This window comes from Gorilla gorilla, chromosome 8, assembly GCF_029281585.2.
Source record: "Gorilla gorilla gorilla isolate KB3781 chromosome 8, NHGRI_mGorGor1-v2.1_pri, whole genome shotgun sequence".
Lineage (NCBI taxonomy): Eukaryota > Metazoa > Chordata > Mammalia > Primates > Hominidae > Gorilla > Gorilla gorilla.
This window is the reverse complement of record NC_073232.2, coordinates 125,411,433-125,432,803: the sequence shown is the minus strand read 5'-3', so window position 1 is coordinate 125,432,803 and position 21,371 is coordinate 125,411,433. Positions and strand designations below refer to the sequence as shown.

The 21,371-nt window shown below is 45.1% G+C and overlaps 1 protein-coding gene across 50 annotated transcripts in view; it reads right to left on the bottom strand.

The window, feature by feature from the left end:
• Nucleotides 1-21,371, bottom strand: part of TCF7L2 (transcription factor 7 like 2) — a 217,662-nt gene that overhangs the window by 21,367 nt on the left and 174,924 nt on the right. For 34 of the 50 annotated variants that reach the window (XM_031015252.3, XM_055352156.2, XM_055352142.2 and 31 more), the window contains 3 exons: nt 4,971-5,103; nt 2,265-2,367; nt 196-282 (listed from right to left, as the gene is read on the bottom strand). In XM_031015252.3, coding sequence (XP_030871112.1) covers nt 196-282; nt 2,265-2,367; nt 4,971-5,103 — 323 coding nt within the window. The remainder of the gene's footprint in view (nt 1-195; nt 283-2,264; nt 2,368-4,970; nt 5,104-21,371) is intronic. The other 16 variants (XM_055352144.2, XM_031015239.3, XM_063710512.1 and 13 more) reach the window with 1 other exon arrangement.

Here is a 21,371-nt window from a genome sequence, read left to right as displayed (position 1 = left end):
AGAAAGACATCACTTACCTTGGAATTTCAGGGCAATTTTTCAGGATTTTCTGGTAGTACAGCCTAATGCCACATTGGCTTTACACTAATAGAACTACATGTAGCTGTGGTCCCTAGGTGGCTTGGTGGCCATCTAGAGAACTTCCTGAGAAGTCACACATGGCCTTGGATGAAGGCCCCGGTTCTTGGAACTCACCTGGACATGGAAGCATTGACGGTCAGAGCTGTGGGGTAGGGGTGTCTGAATCCTCCTGTCGTGATTGGGTACACTGGTTGACCTTGCCTACAAAGAAGGGGTACAAAGTAAGAGACTTGAAACAAGGGTGGGGGTGGGGACAAGAAAAAGAAGAAAAGGGAAAAGTTCTCTCTGCACAATAAGCTTTATTCTCATTTGATCAGAACAAAAATCTTGGGGATTGTACAGGAAGGATCAAAGGGAAGAAACACAGAACAATTTGAATGCCATAAATCTGATAGGAATGGCTAATTAAATTTTATAACCTCTGCTTATGTCAATAGAGACCCTCTCCCCAAGCTGAAACTAGGTGTTTTGTTGTAATAATTAAAGGCGAAGTCTCGCTTGCTTTAATGGAGCCATCACACTAATTGAGGGCTACACATCCAAAGGAAAACAATAATGAATGTAAATTTATACCAAAATAAAGTACAGTGAATCAAAGGACTTCAGTTGCGCTTTGGGCCTCTTTCGGTATTTAGATCTCGGTGAGAAAACATTAAATTAACAGAGCTTAATTTGTAGCCTTTTGTCAAATTAACAAGTGTTGACAAGAGTTACCGGGGGGAGAGTCCCCAAGAAGAATTGTGGGTAACCAATAGACAATCACACCTCATTACAATAATTAAAAAATACAGCAACATGCAAAATAGCATCCTCATGAAAGACACGCAACTTTTTCTGACAGAGGGTTGTCTGAGTTGGCTATTCCTTTTTATCTAGCCTTCAAATATCTCCCCATCAGCCGAATGGGGCAAATGATCACTGAGAACTATTCGAGGGTTGGCCCCATCTATTTAGAAGAAATGGGTCACAAGCTCATGTTCATGTCTACCGTCCCAATAAAAATAAGAAGAGATAAAGAAACAGAAACTATACCCAGGGTTGGTATTTGGTACAGCTACTACATAATGCAATCTGTTTTTTATTTAAAAAAAAAAAAAAAAACAGCATAGAATCTATCTAACTAGAGAAATATGGGTAGAATTGTGGGGTAAGCCACTCCAAAATTTTATCTTCCTTAAGGCTTTGAAAGGCCATCTTCCCTAAGACTCAAACCTGAGTTTTACCAGGATTTATTCCTTTTAGCATTCAATGTATTGTCCTGTGTTGTTCAGAGTACAGATCACTGGTAAGGAGAAATATATCCACAGAAACAATCACGAAACACATATTACACACATGCTCATGCAAAAATACACATACACACAACCCGCCACAGTGTGCTAATGCATCAAAGGCCTTTCTACTCTGAATTTAAAACACAGTTTTTTTAAGTTGCAAAAGATAGGCAAATAATCTGGGCACTGCCAGGAACTAGGATTGATGCTTACGAAGGCCCCACATGCTGCAGTGACGGTTCCAAATGCCCCATTCCCACCGTTCACAGTTAGGTAAAACATTCAACGTGCAAAGACTCTCAGAGAGATGCTGATTCAGTCCCATGGAGCTTCTCAACAGACAAAACTTTCCACTGTTGTTGTCAACCTTGGGAGTAATGTTCAGGATGAGGTGGGGGGTCCTGGAATCGTACAAGAACATGCCCTAATCCCAACCCTGGATTTCAAAACAAGGCCATTCTTGTTCCCGCTTCTGTGCCCCAAAATATGTTAACACCTAAAACGGAGGATTCGACAGCCTCAACCCAATGACATGACTGCAGTTTGGGCAGCCAACAGCAGAAGGGTCATGATCAGCTTCATTGGGTGGAAGTTCCAGTAGTCTTCTGCAATTCCCAAAGGAACTGCAGGGCACCTCTGTCCACAGAGCCTCTGGGGACCATGGTCTCAGAATGCTAAGTGCCAGTAACATAAGCCACCTGAATGGCTGTGGATTTGCCTGTATTCCCACAGGACACCTCAGCAACACCTTTTCTGTGCCCTCCTGCAGCTCCCTCCCCAACCCTGGCTTCTAACACACACACACACATACACACACACACACACACACACACACACACACACACAGAATAAATAATAAACATGCCCATGTAAGAAACAAAAAGGAAATTAAAAAATGGAACTCCTTACTGTGGTACTAACCATCCTAGCGGATGGGGGATTTGTCCTACGGTGCCAGGCGATAGTGGGTAATACGGGGATATATCTGGAGGGTGCGGAGGCCGTGGGATTCCTGAGGGAAGAAGCAGCATTTTAGGTACAAAGGAGGGAGAGAAGGAAAGAGCAATCCATTAGGGGATGGGAACAGGGAAAGGAGGAAGAGACGCATCTCTTCTGGAATCCTAGCACAAGGTTCATTCGTGATTATAAATCCTGAGTTGTTGGTAGGTTTCATCTCATTTTCCCTCAGCCTCAGTTTGAGAAATTAGTTTATCTCCTTCTAAATGGACTGGTATACTGGGTAGACTCAGGATATGCCATCTTGGGTATTTCTGCCTCATGTGACTGGTGTGATTGTTTCAAGTTTAAAAGAAACAACATCAAAAAGGCTCGGCACCTGGTGGAGAATGAAGCAATGGTAATCCCTGTTGCTCTTACAACTCTGGCCCTTCGCCCTGCGGAGTTTCATGCCTTACCTGCACAAGAGCTACTCCTCTGATTTCTAACACACTTTTTGAGCTGTGGCATTCGAAAAGTTACTACCCTTGCCTTTTTTCAAAAACGGTGACTCCTCTAAAATGTCTCTGCCTCTATTTGGATGAGCTGGAGAAACTGATCAAATGCCATCTGGCATCTTATCTAAGGCAGAGTCAGAGCTGAACAGACAAGGAGGTGTTGGAGGCTTGTGTACTCCATTCTGGAACTTCATCCGCTAGAGGACAGAGTCGTCTGTGGGGATTAAGCCCACCTGCTGAATGGGCACCTCGTGCGTCACAGGGGCTAAGAGCTTCACAAGGCACACATGAGCGGGTTCTGCAAGTACGTGCCACCACACACCTGCCAGTTCCACAGGAGCACATCCTGTAGTCGACTCTTGACAGAGAGGAACTGATGTATGCCGTTGAAGTGGGAGGCAAAAGGCACAATACCACAGAATTAAAACAGAGTAATGGAGGGAACGGGCTGCATGTTCGTGGATGAAAACGACTTCATTTTTTAAAAAATTCATTCAGGAAGCTTTTAATCTGTAAATTAAGTCTCCCTGGGTGACATTTTCATGCAGACATTGCTTTCTCTCTATTACAAAAACCAAACAGATTAGCTGGGCTTGGACCCTACATCGAGCCATTTGCACACTTGAAAGAATGTTCGCAGAGGAAAAGTAAACAGTCCACAGACGTTAATCATATGTTTTACGATAACCATTTAAAAGCTATTCCCTGTACTACCATTATTTAAATGAGACGTTGACGCTGCCATTCACTGGTGGAGCCTGGGGCCGGCTGGAGGAGGCCACCAGGCATCCAAGCGCCAGGCTCAGTCCTGCACCAGCACAAAGGGGCTCAGAGACCAGTAAAACCCAGCTCATGTGTGGCTTCGTTCAGGGGCAGTGAAGGCCGCCTAACCAGGCAGCCTACCTACCCCAACACTACCAGTCCCCTCTAACAAAGTGATGTGCAATCACCACTTTAAACCCATCCTTCCAATTACTGAGCTGGGAAGGGGAAATCCTACCAACACACTGGGTAGCCTGAAAGACACACACTAACCTTACCTGTTCTCCCAAGACCACCCCACCAGGCTGCTGGGGCTGCCTGCCTGATTTAGATCTTGTTGGAGGAGAGCTACAAGTAACCCCACCTTCTCTCCCTCTTCCCTTTGGGAAAAAAGCAGTCAATGAACAACTGGGATAAAAAGGGGATGGTGGGCTGGGTGTGGTGGCTCATGCCTGTAATCCCAGCACTTTGGGAGGCCGAGGCGGTGAGGAGTTCGAGACCAGCCTGGCCAGCATGCTGAAAACCTGTCTCTCCTAAAAATACAAAAATTAGCCGGGTATGGTGGCACATGCCTGTAGTCCCAGCTACTTGGGAGGCTCAGGCAGGAGAATTGTTTAAAACTGGGAGGCAGAGGTTGCAGGGAGCCAAAATTGTGCCACGGCACTCCAGCCTGGATGACAGAGCAAGAGACTCTGTTTAAAAACAACAACAACAACAAAAAGATGTTGAAAAGCAGGGCAACTTTTCTCAGACACCCATTGGTTGTTCTATGAGGAAATGAAGCAACCTGCCTGGACTTCAGTATTCATATCTGTAAAATGGGTTCAACAATACCTAGAATATTGTAGGGGAAAAAGAACCTAAATAAATTAGCAAAGAAAATGCAGAATCCAGTGATGTGGCTTTTTGAGGCTGTACCAACAAGTCATTGTCAAGTAGTGACTGGAGCCTCTTAGCCAGTGAGTGAGCCGAGGCTTGGAAAGCCATGCTGTCTCATCTTCCCAGGAAGCTGAGGAGGAACTGAAGAAATGCCTTCAATATGATTCCTGCATCCATGTCTGCCTGAGGCTCTTAGAGTTAAAAGCCACTCCTGAAACATACTGAGGACTCATAGCCAGGTTCCCAAGACAGCCCCTTCAGGGGTACTGGAAGCCGTAAAGAGATCTTTAACACCGCAAATGAACTTCTCCAAAGGGAGTGGAAAACCAATGCCACACCAGGCCTCAACCACCCCAAAGAGCTTCCTTTTCAATACCCAGAAAAGCAACAGGGGCCCCCCCACCACTGTTCCCCCCAAGTCCCCTACTGCTCCACCCCTGGGGTTCCTGTGGAGGCCTCAAAGGTTCCCCCAGAACCCCAGGACCAGCGCTCTACCTTGGCTCCATAGCCCACAGCCTACCTGTTTTGGGGTCTACGTCGGCTGGTAAGTGTGGAGGTGGGTTTCCCGGCGTGAAGTGTTCATTGCTGTACGTGATAAGAGGCGTGAGGGGGTGGACATGGTGAGGGTGCTGCACCACTGGCACTTTGTTCGACTGTGGGGAGGAGAACAGAGAAAGACACCGTCAAGCCGGTTCCAGCAGCCCAGGACTTCAGAGCACCGGGCCTGTGGGTTCCCTTGGCCACAGCCTCTCACCTGCATTTTCTAAGATGCACTCAACTCTGCCCATCCCATACTCCCCCCAGTCCATGTGAAAATAATAGATAGTTGTAAGACAGCTCTCTGGGTGGGTCTGCTTTAGTTTTTATTTCCCCACTAAGCCTGGCTTTTAAAATACCTTCTCAATCCCTACCCCATTATGGAGCCCAAGAGTCTGCACTTTTCCCATTGGCAGGTGACTCAGAAGTGGGGACTTCAATCTCCCATGCCTACTGCGTTTCCGCATGTTGTGGGGACCTCCTACCCCAAGGCCCCATCTCCAGGAGGCAGGCAGGCTGCACAGGGGACCATCTAGGAAAACCACCACTTACAAGAAACCGGCAGGGCCCAAATCCCACCCAGCCAGCCTCCTTAGCCACCCCCCGAAAGCTCCTATCCCCTCCCTGCCCTTAGAAACAGCGGGCATGCTACAACCCTTCACAGACAGCAGGGATGCAAAACCCCAGTCATGGTTTGGGTGGGAGTGTGAACTTTACCAGAAAGCTCTAAACTGCCTGGCAAGCACCTGCATATTTTATGCAGATTACAGCAGCCCTGATTCATTAGGAATTTCATTAGAAAGTCATCTGGGAACACTAATACATTAACTGGATGATGATGAATTGGGCTAATAAAAGGTACGCATTTTAGAAATGGGCAGTTCTAGAAAACAAAGTACAGGCATTTTTGTGTTTGGGAAGGGTGGGTCAGTGGAGAGAAGCAGAGGGCAGGGTGGGGGGAAGAAAAGCATTTTAAAAATGTTTCTAGTTGCCATGCCCAGGCTTTCCCAAATTATTCTCCTCCTCTTTCCCCCACCTCCCACTCAGTCCACCCCTCCCCACTCCACTACTCTGTGCTATAACTTAGCCCAGCAAGATCACAAAGAAAAAATTAAGCTGAAACAAGCGAACTACTGGGCCATTTACTGAGAGTAATCCAATTGCAAAAAACCCTATTCCCCATAGAGGATTTTCACTAAAATCCTACAACAGGGACATTTAACCAGATTAGGTACCAGCGAAGATAAAGAGGCAAGTATTAGATGATGAATGGATTAGAGTCAAGTTTCATTTCAGAACGTGTCTTCATTTCCTTTTATTACTTTTAGGAAGGCACAACTTGCATTAACATCAAGGAAAAGGAATTGCATTAAAAGAAAAGAAGGAAGGTTCTAGTGCTGCCCACTAGCGCCTGTTGAGTTCAGGGATCACTAAGCAGTTAGTTCTCTTTACTATTTCTCTTCTTGCCCTTTTTTTTTTTTTTTTTAATGGGTGAGGAAGGAATGTAATATAAGAACACCATTTCTTACCACAGGTAATTGAGGGGAAAGCGTCTTTTAAAAAGTGCTTTTAACTTTTTTGTGGTTATGTGTGGAAAGAAAAATAAGGCCTTCTCTCTAGATGCCCCAGAAAAAAACTACAGAAAAAGAAGTCAACATTTCCAACAGCCTGGTTTACCAATTCCTATGTATAACTGGACTCTTGGAGAAAGGGGCTAGCAGGTTGCTTACAGGAGCTTTGTGTTATGTGCTACCAATTTTGCATCAAAGCAAGTAAGTTAAAAGCCACCAAAGCAGACGGAGCTTTGGAAACCAGCAACACTTCCATAAAAGGGGCAGCCATGAAGGGCGGGGCAGCCATGAAGGGCTGGGCAGGCCATGGCCAGGGTGAAGGGCTGCTGCCCACAGCCAGTGCTGGCACCTCAAGGACAGGCACTAAGGATTCCTTAAGAGGAAGATTTGCTTAGGACAACTTGAGAGATAAGGAACAAGGAAGCTCCCACTGTGTGCTGAGGTGGAGAAGGAAAAGGGAAAAGGAGAGGAAGGGAGGGAAAGAGACAGACGCGGACAAAGTGGAGACCGTTACGAGGCAAGGCAAATGACTGTTGCTGCCTCCTAGAAGTTTTCTCTTTGGTTGGAAAGATACATCCCCGCTGACATGAAAGAAAGCAGACCAGCTCCAGACAGTTTAAAGTGAGTGTGGAAAAACACCAGGGCCAGTGGGGAGAACCACCCATAGCCCAGAGAAGGGAAGATGATTACTAAGGGGTGGAAGGACTGATCAAGTGCCACAGGAGCAGGACCACCATCAGCCAGGAGAAGCAGCACATGGGAGGAGAAAGGGCGTGGTGGGCATCAGAACCAGCAGCAGTCAGCCCCTAGTCAAGCATCTCCCAGGATGCTTTTCACTCATTCAGATTCCCCAATCCTAGGAAATCTCTCAGTAGGCCCTAATTCATTCACAGTGGGTCTGGGCTCAGGACCCAAGCATCTTGGGCCTGCTTGCTGGGTGTTGTGGGTGGTTCTTGTGTTCCGCCATGAGGACCACACACACACAGGCAAGCACAGAGGAAAAGAGCCATGGGTTCTGATCATGAATCAAATCCTAGTTCTTAAGGAACCCAGGAAAAGGCTTAGCACAGAACCTAGCACATGATAAGTTTGTTATTTATTATCTATTACAGTGGTTTATTATTAATATTATTTTTATTGTTAGGAAGAAGCTGTCCAGATGACATGATCTGTCTACAGTAAAGAAGCACAAATCCCACAGCCATCTTCTAAGCAGGACTAAAGGGAGATGTGGGGAAAACCCTCTTTCTCTACTTTACAACAAAAGAGGAAGATAGCGTTTGGGCAATAATGGAGTTAACTGAGTGTGAGATTTAAAAATTAAGTCTCCATCTTCTTAGATATACATATGAAGGCGATTCCAACAAACGGTGGAGCCCTGTGTTCTGGCTACTAACACCTCTCCCGGTATTATTTTGCACACCTGAGCCTAGCCAACTAGTTTTTTCCTGTTCAGTCAAAACTATATCATGGGGGTGGGGGTGGGGTGGAGGGGGTGGCAGGGAACTGGAAGTTTTAGGTACTGCCTGGCTTTAGGGGGAAAAAATGGGACCTGTTCTAGGACTAGCCTTACTCCCTCTGACCTCAACTGCATGCCAGGCAGGTCCCTGTGAAAGAATAGAACTTTCTCTCTGTCCAAGCTCATGGGTTCCCTTGCAAGAGAGGAGAACTCTGTGGTCATACCTGCCAAAACCAGGGACTAATTGCCACTCCAGCCAACCTGCCTCTACCTGGAATCCTCTATGATGGAAGGATTTTCTTCTTACAAATGCCTATGTCTCTCCGGCCTCAGACCCCAGAACCCTTTCTTCCTACATCACACGATGCCCATTGCTGGGGGTGTGTGTGCACCCTTCTTGGTCCCACTATACCTAAGTTCCTTAGGGACAAGGACTATGTCTTCTAGAACTTTATGTCCTCCCAAGTGCCCAGTCTGCGGAATGGAGAGCACATTCTCCTAAACTGCAGAAGAACCACCAAATTGCAACTGCAAGCATTCAAAGGGAAAGACAAAGCCAATCACAGATTAACTTCAAGTAAACGTCGGCGCTCTTTAAATGTAGTCTCCTTAGAATCACAGAACAGAGCTTAGTGGTCCTTCTGGACCATCCAGTTCAATACCTTTGCAGACACCATCTCAATTACAACTGTGCCTTTAAAAGGGTTTTAGGGGCAACTGGCATTGCACACAGTGATTCAAGAACTGAATTCAAGGAAGACCCGAGTTTTAATTCTTCCTCACCAGGTTGGCTGTTCGACCTCCCTCAAGACTTCCTTTCTGTCTCTGTCAACTCTGGATGAGAATCGTGTCTACCTCGCAGAGTTGTGAAAACTGAATGAGAACTTGCACGTAAAGTATTTAGCACAGTGACAGGCACAAGCTAAACGTGCAATACAAAGATGCTTTGAAAATGCAATCTGATGAATACTAATGATGACACAGTTCACTATCCCTCTAGCCTCTTCTGATTTAATTCACGGAGCAGGGGGGATACACAGCCATGATTCCACTCCTGATTTCAAAGGTAAGGATGTTTGTTTATGGGGCAAGATCATTCTAGATGATTAGTGGCACTCTCCTCAGGCACATACCCTTCTTCAAAATGCGGTATTTAATTAATCCATATATTTTAATATCTCTTGTGAGAAAAGTCGTCACTTTACTATGCCAATAAATGAGATTGCCACAGAGGAGCTGAAAGTTAAAGAAAAAAAAAAAGGCAGGTGGAGATGATCATGGTCCCTTCCAGATCAGGGCAAGGGCCTTTAAGTAAGAGCTGTCATAAATGAAACACAAAAGAATCCAAACAGAAAGATGCCCCTTGGATGGTTCTTCTCTTTGAACACCTCCCACTTCTCTAACGAGGTCTTTAAGAATTGTGTTCAAAACTGCACCACCCTAAGAAAATTTAGATATGAAAAGTAACTTGGTTGCAACATAGACAACCTTCCAGAAATGTACTCATGGCAACTAAATTAGCAGCAACTATCCATGCGGTAGTTGGAGTGCTGGTGGGCTCATTAGCCTGCAGTACTTATTCCCTCCCCCTTTTATCTCTTTATAAACAGAGCCCAATGTGCAAGGGAAACAGCTCAACGTAAGGCCAGGTTCCTTTTCAGGAACTATTTCACCTAAATACATCTTCAAAACTACATGGGGATACAAAATCATTACAGCCAGTGACAGCGAACCAATGTTCAAGGTCATGGTAGTGATGGTCAAGGAGAGCTGTGTGAAGAGCCTGCGTTGCTGTACTGAACTCTGAAAACATGATGACAACGGCTCGACAAAAACAGCAAACACTCATATATGAATAACTCACATAATTTCGAGACGATTATACCACAGCTGCCGAAGTCACACCACCACCATCGGCTTAGAACACCTTTTCTAGACGAAATGAAGGTAGGATGGGGACTGACCAGCTGCTACCCCTGAAGCACTACCATCCACACCAGCACAGCTCAGGGTGGCCGCCGTTTAATGGTGCCTTGGGCTCTGTGTCTGTGTGCCTCTGTGCTGAGTGCATCACATGCTTTACTCTAGGAAATCCTCACAACGAGCCTATGAAGTAGTCGGCATTTGTTATCAGTTCCACGCAGTAGGTGAAGACATTTTTTTTCCAGGTTACATGCCTTGAGAGAGTGGTGTTTCTAAGCTTTGCGGCCTCACCTGCCTGCCTCCACCACCCCACTTCTACACTTTCCCAGTCTGCAGAAACTGGCATTACTGGGATGGGGTTAATTGCTGTGTTCATCTAGGGAGATGCACCCAATGAGATTAGCCTGGGCCAACCTTCCTATTGGATACAGCTGCTTCAGGACTCTCGGTGGGATCTGTCCTCAAACTCCCACCTACCAATCACTGCATCCTAGACCATTTTCAGCAAATATTGCCCCTAAACCCCAAATTAGGTGGAGCTCAGTGTTCCCTGCCTTAGCCACAATGCCACAGGGCATTGAATATTTTTAGCAGGGATTTTTACACATTTGGCTGATTATGGGAAGACTGGGGATGGAAGGGGTAAAGACATTTAATAGGATGTTTCTGCTTCTCAAATACAAACATGCAGTATCTCGGCCCAGCAGGATTCAGATGATAAAAACACTTTATGTGGTCAGTTCTGGGCTGACAAGAAACTAAAGAAAAAGTCCACTAAAAAGCCGAACCATTAAATGAAGTAAACAATATCTATTTAAAAGGAACCAAAATCCTCATCTGACTTTAAATCATTCAGGGCTTTATGCTTTCTACCTGGAGAAAACGCTCTTTGGCAAAGCCAAGCTTTCCTCTGTCTGGTTCCTTGGGCTCCATGGGTTTTGAGCACTGAATAGTTAAATCATAAAGAAAAGGTCCTTTAACAGCCCTCAAGGCACACAAAGCCCTTCCACCCAAAGTATTCATCGTATTCATCGACTACAGTGGGGGGGAATGGGGAGGGGGAGGCGCCCCTGTGGCTGACCTTTGACCTTTCAAGAACCCTTAAGCATAGCCCTCTGCAACTTGGCCATGCCACCCTCATCGCCAAGCGCCCACACACCCATCCAGACGCTGTTCCTCATTTGGAACTTGGCAAGTGAAAGACTGATTAAGGCACTTCTAAGATCCCCCTGCTTAGTCCCCCTCTCACCCCGACCCCACAAGGCTCTATATCTGTGGGCAACCTAGAGGGAATGAAAGCTTGCCATTCACCTCCGCAACCTATTAATCAACAGACACTGAAAACAAATAGAGCCATTGCTGGCCCTGGTGTCTCCCTTGGCCTTCCTCTTCAATACGCCCCTATTGCTGCCTCTTTCTGCAGAAGCAAAATGGGGCCAGAAAGTGCCTTTAGGAGCTCCGCACAATAAAACTAAAGCAACAGAGGAGCATTTGTCAGCCTTTTCCCCTCCTCAGGGTGGGCATGGAAGGTCTTTGGGGGTCTTCACTTACCAGCCCTCCCAGGGGCTGAAATCAGCATCAGGAAGGGACACCATTCACTCCAGGTTTACATTTAAAAATTGGTTTATAGTCCACCTCTATGCATTTTTCCAGATGCCGTTTACTATGGCTGCAGCAAGACCAATGGCAACTGCTAAAACGTTAATAAAAGTTTCACATCACTGAAGATGTGGTAAGTTGGGGAAGAGGGCAGGTTGGGAACACAGTGAAGGAAGGGCTGTTTCTTATTCATCAACTACCCTTTGGCAACTCAACTAGTCCTGTTTTTCCAGCCTGTGACGGTGGTGAACAGTCAGTTAAGGTAACCCTCCTGTCCCCAACAGCCTATGACCCCAGCAGTTAGCAACTATTTCTCCTGGTGGGATGGCCACAGGAGACACAGCCAGTGCAACCTAGGCCTAGGCCTGCATGGACAGTCCCATCCCAACCCAACAGGCCAACACTTGCTTTTGCATCCTGCAAACCTCTTATATATACACAGAATAAAAACAGCAGTCATGACTTCCTCCCATGGCCCCAAATGGGTGGGCTTCCTCAGAGCATTTTACCCTGGCCCGTGCCCCTCTCCCCTCGCAGCTAGCCAGGACCCATCCAGCGCCGTGGCCAGGGTCTTTCTTAGTTGAATGTTGCTCCTTTCTGTCTAAGGCCTTGCTCCCAGCTAATGGTGGATTGTTTCCCTGGACAAGACTTCTATTGATAGCTACAGCACTGCCTGTTGGAAATAATAAATAAAAGACAGAAGGTTTCACAGGGTTCGAGTTTTACTTGGAGAAACAAGGTGGTAAGAGAAAAGAGATCTGCCTGTGAGATGCAGAAAAGCAAAGCCCACCCTGCCAGCCGCAGTACACAGCCTGCATCCTCTGGCCGGGCTGCTGCAGAACCTACCCCCGCAGGCTGCAGAGTTAGAGCGTCTCCAACCCCTGAGAGCCTCCCAGGAAGGGTGCTGCTTATTTGTATTGTAAATTATCAATAGCTGGCTTTTATTTCTCTCTCTCTCCCTCTCTGGAATCAAATCCATTTAGACAGCAAGAAGAGGAAGAGAGATGATTCTCCCTGCCGTCTGTGAAATTTTGCCGACTCATAGTTTCTCATGGATTCACACAGGCATTAAAATTCTTCTTGCTGGGAAATGACTGAACAGAGCAAGCAGGGAGAGGAGAAACGTGCAGTTAGTTTTCATCCAAATTCTCTCACACACATGCAAATACCTAGAACTAACTCGATCACTTCAAGTCCTTGGCCTTTCTTGGGGTGGCCCTTTCTATACTATAACCACCCAGCTGGTAACACACCAAACAGACTGCCAAACATGAAGGGTCTAGAGGACCAAGCTCAGCTCTTCTTAAAGACCTTTTCTCAATTCTCAAAAGGAGGATGGAAGGGCTGGGGGGTGAGAGGTGGTGGGTGGGCTGGAGGTGTTGGGATGGAGGAATAGAGGAACATTCGAACCTGGAAAATAAAGAAGGTGTTAAGATGGAGCAATAGAGAAACATTCGTACCTGGAAAATAAAGAAGGTGTTGAGATGGAGGAATAAAGGAACATTCGAACCTGGAAAATAAAGATGTGCACCAGCTGCTTGGCTTTGTGAAAACCGCAGCCAAGGCCCGACCCAGTAAAGCTGTGCATTCACAGGCTCTTGAACAATTACTTCCAGTTAAGTTCATTAAACATAATTTATTTCCACTCATTCTCATTTATTTTGCAATTAAAAAGAAAACATCCCATTGTGCCTCCCCAAGCCAACCTTTAAAACACTTGCAAGCTTACATCTTAGCCCACCCGGTCCAGGCTCGCCCCTGATTAGCGAGTTTCCAGGGTTTTCTTCCTGCCTGCCTCTGCCTCCCTCCGGCAGCGTCACAAAATTCTCAACCTGGGGGTCAGTGAGGGAGTGCGACAGGCACAACGGGGCCCTCTGTCCTAATCCTCCGCCAGGTCTCAGGGATGAAGAACCAGCCACTTCACCCCTAAGTAATTTCCCAGGAATTTGCAACCTCCACCCTCCCGCCAAATATTTCTCTACTAGTTGGGTATTAAATGATTAGCATTAACATAATCAATCTTGTTAAGTGCCCGAGTTCGCAGAGAATGTTTGGGAATTGGGTAAGAGAGTACAGCTGTTTCTAGGAGAGCAGATCTTCAAAATCGAGCCAGAAATAAATCGAACCTATCCCAAATGAAGAAATCCAAAAGCTCAAATTCAAAACAACTTTTAACAAATAATAATGATTTCCAGACCACCCCCTCGCCACCAAATACAACCCCAAATCTAGGGATTCCTAAATATAATGGAAAGGAAATCACCAATTTTGATTTAGAGTAAATTTTAAGAGCATAATGGTTATTACATCCTGGGGAATTAAAGAAAGAAGTAGTGAACAAAATCTGACACCAACTTTCTAATTTATTTACAAGGAACAGCTGCATAAAAAGGTGTTTTGTTTTTCTTGTATACCCTGTGCCTAACTTTCAAATCTCAGCCTGCATTTGAAAATCATGCCTACTCCATGGAGTCTGAGAAAAGCTCAAGAAACAGCTGTTTCCTTCACTGATCAGGTAAATTTTCTCCCTAGAAAAAGAGGAGGTAAGCCAAGAGGAAGAACAAATGTTTCCACTCATGTGGCTCAACAAACACAAATGCTCAAACCCTGTGATTCAGCAAAGACCGACAGAAAGGAAGATGAACACAAAGGCAGAACTGCATTGTTCCGTTCTATCCTGCCTTGTTAGTATCCCAAACATGGGCATCCTTTAACGGGCATCTACAGCCAGAATAAATAACACACGTGAAAATGACACAGAGTCACCATGGGACAAGGAGGGCAAACACAATTGCTGCTCCCTCTGATCTCCAGCTGATGTGTTGCAAGTTTAAGGTAACGAGGGAGTGACCCAGGCAAAGTTGAATTTTTTCAAAAATCCTCAAATGTGTGCAGAACTACGTAATCTGGAGGGCATGTCAGGATTTCATCACATTCCAAAATATTGCAGAAGGAAAGAATTCTATTACACAGCTCAGCCAGGTCCCCAACAACCCCAAACCACAAAGGGGAGGTTTCCCTAAGAATACAAGGTTTCAGGCTCTGCTGCTTCCAGAAAATGCCGATGCAGCAGCCTGTTGTGACAATACAGAGATCATAATATCTGTATCACTGGAGTCGGGAATTTACGTTTTCAAAGGAACTCCCTTCTCCTAAGACATCAAGAATAGTGGTTTACTCTCACCAAAGCCAACAGGACCACTATTAACTAATGCAGGTAATTTGAGTAAACTAGGGTCTAGAACCTCAACATGGGAGACTGTACTGGGTGTGATATTTGCAGTAACACAACATACACATTTGCAACACAGCCTCCACTCTCTTCACCACCATTCCTGACAGTTTACACAATCCTAGATTGAACCAAAGACTTGCACACAGCTAGAAAGGAAAACCAAGATTTACACCCATCGTTATTTTACGCTCAACTAGAGAACTATCTATGATCTTGTGTTTTAATTTGACACACAGAATTTAATTCATGATGTTGAAAATATGAACATAAGTCTATGGTATATTTCATTCCTTCTCACCCCAGAATTGGATAGAAGAGCTTATCGACCACTGCAGATTATTTCTGTTTGGTCATACAATAACATCACAAATAATAAAAGTAATTAAGGAATTGCCTCCAAACTCAAGAGAATCCCCTTACAGCTTGTGGCAAAAGATAATCACTCCAGCCGGGCACGGTGGCTCACGCCTGTAATCCCAGCACTTTGGGAGACCGAGACGGGCGGATCACCTGAGGTCAGGAGTTCAAGACTAGCCTGGCCAACGTGATGAAACCCCGTCTCTACTAAAAATACAAAAATTATCTGGGCGTGGTGGCGGGTGCCTGTAATACCAGCTACTCAGGAGGCTGAGGCAGGGGAATTGCTTGAACCCGGGAGGTGGAGGTTGCAGTGAGCCGAGATCTCGCCACTGCACTCCAGCCTGGGTAATAAGAGCGAAACTCCATCTCAAAAAAATAATAATAATAATAATAATTTTTAAAAAAGATATCACCACACAGTTGAAGAGAGTATAACGGATCCTAAATCCCAAATTCATATTGCAAAAGGGCCTTCTCCCTAATCATTAACAGCACAATGAGCTGTCATCAGGCTCTTGCTAGGGTTTCCAAAACACATTTTATATTAAGTTTACAAAACACACCACAAGCAAGACCATAGCCCTAAAAGGCCGGCATCTAAATCTGGAGATTGACAACTAAAGACAGAGCAACAGAAAGTTAGCATTAAATATGAAACCAAAATACACAGTTTACACAGCCCTGCTACTGTTAAAGCCTTATCACTCAAAACTTTCAAGCTTTTAAAGTATGCTCCTCTATGAGGCAATGTCATTTTTCCTTCTCTCTTTTCTGATGGAGCCCACCCTGGTGGGTGAAGAAAACAATTATTTGTTAGAAGAAATTCCAAATCGTACCACCCCTTCCCAGATTCCAGCTCACCCGTACTTTGGGAACAGGGTCTGCCTTACCATAGAAGTGTAAGGACTGTGATGAAAGTCAGACTTCTCTCCTCCCCATCTTTTTTTAACCCTTTCTCCCCCTCCCCAAAAAACTGCTGTGAAAAGGACTCAAAGAAACGGCATAGCTTGAGTTGACCATTTATTCTTGTTTTGTTTTTTCCTTCCCATGATCTAAATTAAGGGGGGGGGAAAGCATAGGTTTAATGGTCAATACCATAAGCATGGACACGAACATACACACATCCCCCCATACACACACCCCATACACACACCACACACCCCACTACTCACCCAGCAATTCAAATTGAGGTGCCAACCGCCCAACTGCTGGAACAGAGAGACCCCGGAGGCCACTGCGCCTCCCTTACCACTCAAATCTTCCATTCCCACTAAAATTGTGTCCCTAGGGTACATAACAGCCTTGGTTTTCCCTCTCTCCACCTCTAAAAAAACTTTCTCTGTACCTTCGAGATGGGACTGGGCCAGTTTTTTTTCCTCCTCCCTTTCTGCTTTTCTCACTTTTCTTTTTCCTCCCAGCTTCCCCTCCCTTTAAACCTTTCACTTAAAGAACTGAAAAAAAGCATCTAAAAAGATCGAAATGGCTCCAGATTCCTGGCCGAGTAGGCTCAAAATGCTCAAAGTTGTCACTCATATTGCCTAGAATTATCTTGTTAATCCTTCCCCCTGCACACACATCCCTAAAAAAATCTTAAAAATAAAAAACAAAAAAGTCCACTAATAATCTAGAGTTCAGCTGGTTGCAGATTTAATTTTTTTAAAAAAAATTTTAAAAACTCCTTCTACTTTCTAATCTTTGCCACTACAGAATCCGTGAAGGAAGGGGGAAGGTCCATGTTCCCCAGCCAGCTCAGGGCACCTCAGCAAAGTCCCCTCCCTCACCCGTTACCTTGGGCAGCAGGGACAGAGCTGCCGCTAAGAGTAGCAAAGAAATTACGGTCAGCCATGAGGGAAAATGATCAACCGAGTGCAGGAGGCAGGCACTTTATCTGCAAGATTGTCAAATCCCTCAAAACAAATTTCTTAGGGAGAGGGCTGCGATGGGAAAGGGGAGGGAGGAGGAAAGGATATTTTCTTGTCACAGTGACACGGAAGTGACACTTTGCAGGGCCTTGCCTGCCCTGTATACACCCTCTCTTCCTTCCAGAGTAACAGAATGTGCCTGAAAGATTTTCAACTGACCTTCCTGGAAGCAGAAGAAACGAAGCTTCCTGGGCTCGCTAGTATTCCAATAGTCAGAATGCTAACTCGCTTTTTTGACTGTTGAGTTTTGTGAGCTTTCCCCAGGAATAGAGAGAGAGAAAGAGAGAGAGAGAGAGAGAGAAGGAAGGGAAACGGCAGAGGGATGCAAAGGCTAGAGCTGAATTCCACAAACCCGACTTACTTTTCCTGGGGCTCTTATGGGATCCAGGGCCGGGTACATTTGTGTGGTTTTAACTTAACTTGAGTTGAGACACTCAGACATCACAGGCCAGAAATCGTCCTCTTTTACATGAAGGAGGGGAGTGTGGGAGGGTGGCTGCTCACGGAGGGATTACAGACAGAAAAAGTTGCAGGGGACAAAACTCATCTAGAACGCTTTTCCGGTCTTTTCCCACCCCAAGTGTTAAGCCATTTCACCCTCTTCAAAAGCAAACACACAACTCCGATTTGCATGCAGGTAAGAAAACACCCCTGCTGCCACATGGGATCCTGGACTTGTGTGGCTTGAAGCAAGACCAGTGGCAAAGATCTGGTTTCTTCTGGCGGCAGGACACCTAAGGTAGAGATGTTTTTAATTTACTGAACTGATTGCCCATCTGTTTATCTCCAAGCCCACAAGACTGTTTTCGCGACGTAGGTCTTTAAACAATCTGTTAATACACGGGACAAGTTAATCACCCTCGCCGCTCCCCACCAAAAAAATCAACAAAAACAAGGGCTAGGCAGGCTTAAAAATAACAAAAAAGTGGGAATTCTTCACTTCTTCTTTTCTTCTTTTTTAAAATACTGCTCCGTGGCCTCTCTTTCTGGACTTATCTGGCCTTCCTGTGTAAGTGTCAGGCAGCAATCTTTAAGGCCCTTAATACCAAAACAAAACCCTGCCATTCCCTTTACATGGTGGTAACAAAAGCAATGAGCCTCCACTTTGACAAGTAAAAAGCCCCAACCACACAGCCCCCTAATTGCCTTCCCTCCCTCTATTCACGCGGACCACCACACTCCTGGCAGCTGCTTTTGTCACACACGCAATTTCTTAAGTAAACTGCAAGTTCTCTGCCGCTGATGGACAGCTCCCAATCATTCAGCAACAATAACTTATAAAGTGCGGCAAATAGGATGGGCAACTTTGACTAAGAATTTATTTTCTAGCTTTCTCAAAAGACCGAAAAATGAAGAAAAAAAAAAAAAAAGGACGCAGCAACATAAGCTAACTCATGCTAGACAGACCCCCTCTTCCTTAAAAAGTAAAGGGAAATTTCTTGAATTTCTTCAAACTAAAAACTGCTCCTCAGAAACTCTTTCCGGATATTTGCCATCCCATCGCACTATTCTAAATTCATCCCCAGGGTGCCCCCAGTTTGTCAGAAGTACACCACGCTTAGAACATTCCCACAAAAAAATCAAAAGGTGATCAAGTGCTGCAAAGTTCTGTAGGGTTTTAAAAAAAAGACAGCAACAACAAAAAACACTTCCCCAAAACAAAACAAAACAACAACAACAAAACAAAAACGAAAGCTTCCTTTCCTTTCAGCATGAAATTACAATCATGTGCAGGAGGAATGAAGTAAGGAGGTGGGAGGAACTGCTCATTTACATCCCACGGTCCGCATCTGCAGCATCAGCGAAGTTTTGTTTTGTTTTAAATAAAGAGGTTCAAGAAGGGAGGAAGGGGAAATGGGTCTTGGAGGAATGGATGGACGAAAAGTAGCAAAATGCTGATTCTTTACGAAAATATTTGGGGATGGGGAGGAGGGGAGCGAGGAGGGTGGAGCATTGGTGTCTTTAACTTGGTGGACAGAAAAAAAAAAAAAAACCCGAAACCCCTCCGTATTCACTTCCAAGTTAATAATAATAAAAAAGCATGTTTTTATAGTCACAAGCTGAAATTCGGGGTGGGGGGAGGTATAGTCAATTTCTCTTTTTCGTTTTTTTTTTGTTTTGTTTTGTTTTGTTTTGTTTTAAAGAGAGGCTAAAAAAAATAAATCTACTGCGTCCACCCCGGCAGCTTACCAGTCAAGGTACATCAACCTGAAAGTTACTGCAAAGTGACAGCGAACATGGCAAAGGCTGAGCATGCATGCGGACTGGACAGCCGTGGACGCAGCAGGGCAGGCGCGCGGGATGCAGCGGGCCGGCCACCGCGCACCCCTGCCCGCCCGCCCGCCGCCGGCCGCGCTTACCATCTAGAGAGGGTTGCGGCGCTGTCCTTCCCGCTGCCGGCTCGCGGGCATGCTGCCTGCGCCCAGATGCCGCCCAGGGCCCGCGCCGGCCGCGGGCTCCACTGGAGGGCAGCACCCGCCCTGCAGCCCGCGCCGCCGCCGCGCACCCGCGGCACAGGGGAGCAGCACACACCAGCAGCGCCGCCAGACAAGATGCTCACGCACAGTTCCATTCACAGAATTATCTCGCTTGATAGGGAAGAGCACAATAACTGGGATCTCCCCCGATTCCACAACAACCCACCCCCCCCCACAAAAGGGAGGGGGCGTTTAAAAAAAAAGGCAGGGCTTTCTTACTCTTCTTTTTTCCCCCAAACCCCGGCATTCAATCAAAAGAACAAAGCCCGATATTTTGTTTGCCGACTTAGCAAACATAAAGGCAATTTCAATAGTCCAAAGAACTTCACCTAAGTTGGTGAAAGTAATGCTTTGCAGTTCTCCAGTGAAATTACGCTTTAATAGCTATCTGATGCCATTCAGAGAAGGCAGGGGAGGAAACTCGCTGAATTTAGATAAACTTGGAGGGACCACTTCACTCCAAAGTTTTCTGCCAGCTGAAAGTACTCTCAAAATTCTTGGCAACATCCAGAGCTTAATTATCTTGCTGAATTCTTTTTTTTGGAGGTGGGGGATACAAAAACCAATATAGATCATTAAAAACACCCATATGTAAAAGAATTCAGAACAATTTACTGTATAACATTTTTCATGACTAACTTAAAAAAAAAAAAACTACCGAAACTTGTGGATGTGTTCCTTTAAAGCAAATGGTCCTAACACATATTAAACCACCGCTGCGCGTCTTCTAAGCATAGTAGGAAAAAATGACTATTGATCTTCAAATAGCGATAATTGAAAAGATCAAAAAGATTAAACAAAATCAAGAATGTGCTGACTTACCATGCTATGCTTTTTTGTTGCAACTTTGTAGAAATTTCACTCAAAGAAACTGCATCAGAGGTGTCAAATTTTTTAGCGGACTGTGATCGTATTATTTCCGCAGCCCTGCCTTCCAATGCTTCAGAACTTTTTTCCCTTTCTCTTTTTTGTTTGTGGTACCTAGCTTTTTGCTATAGACTTTAAAGCCTTCAGCTCAGCAAACCAGCACAAATTATCTTGCCACCTTGCGCAGCTCTGATGCTTTGGCCGGTAACTTTGGAAGGCCCTTTACTACTGCATCAAAATTAGCATTGTCAAAGCAGTTAATGAATATTAATATTGTATTTGTCATTGGAGCCGGCCCGTTGCTGAACTCTGAGTCATCCATCAGGGACAAGATTAAGAACACAATTATTTCTGACTGACAGGGACCAAATCTGCTAGAATTTTTTTTTAAACAATTCGGGGGGAAAAAACCCACAATATCATCATCTTAAGGTGTCTCCCAAGAGACTGGGAACCAGATTAATACGCTTTTAATGAAGTAGAGATCATTATGTATGAAGAGGAAAAAAAAGAAAAGATGTACTATTCAAGCTATTTAGTTATGGTGGTGGCTAGAAATTAAAAAAAAAATGCAGACGGCATATCTTTTTCGACAGCTGTCCAGATTTTATTCATACTGTTCTAAAGAAAAAGACGACTTTTTTTTTTTTCTGAAATCTTTTCTTTTTAAAAAAAAGAACAGAGAACGAGCGATTCGTCCCATCTGGGATAATTTTCCATGTCTTCACTTTTACTGTAGCGGCTCAGGAAAGACAGCACAGTAAATAATTCCTACACAAATTTGACAAGAAACACCTTCATCAGCTCAGCTCTTTCCACCCTTATTCCCCAGATTCCAAGCACTGTCTCTCTCACTTTATTCAGGATGAACCATTACATTTACAGAAACTCTTAAGTTTCCTTTAAGGATGACATCTTTCTGTCATAAACACACAGGAAACAACACAACTCAACGAAAGCCTCTGACACAT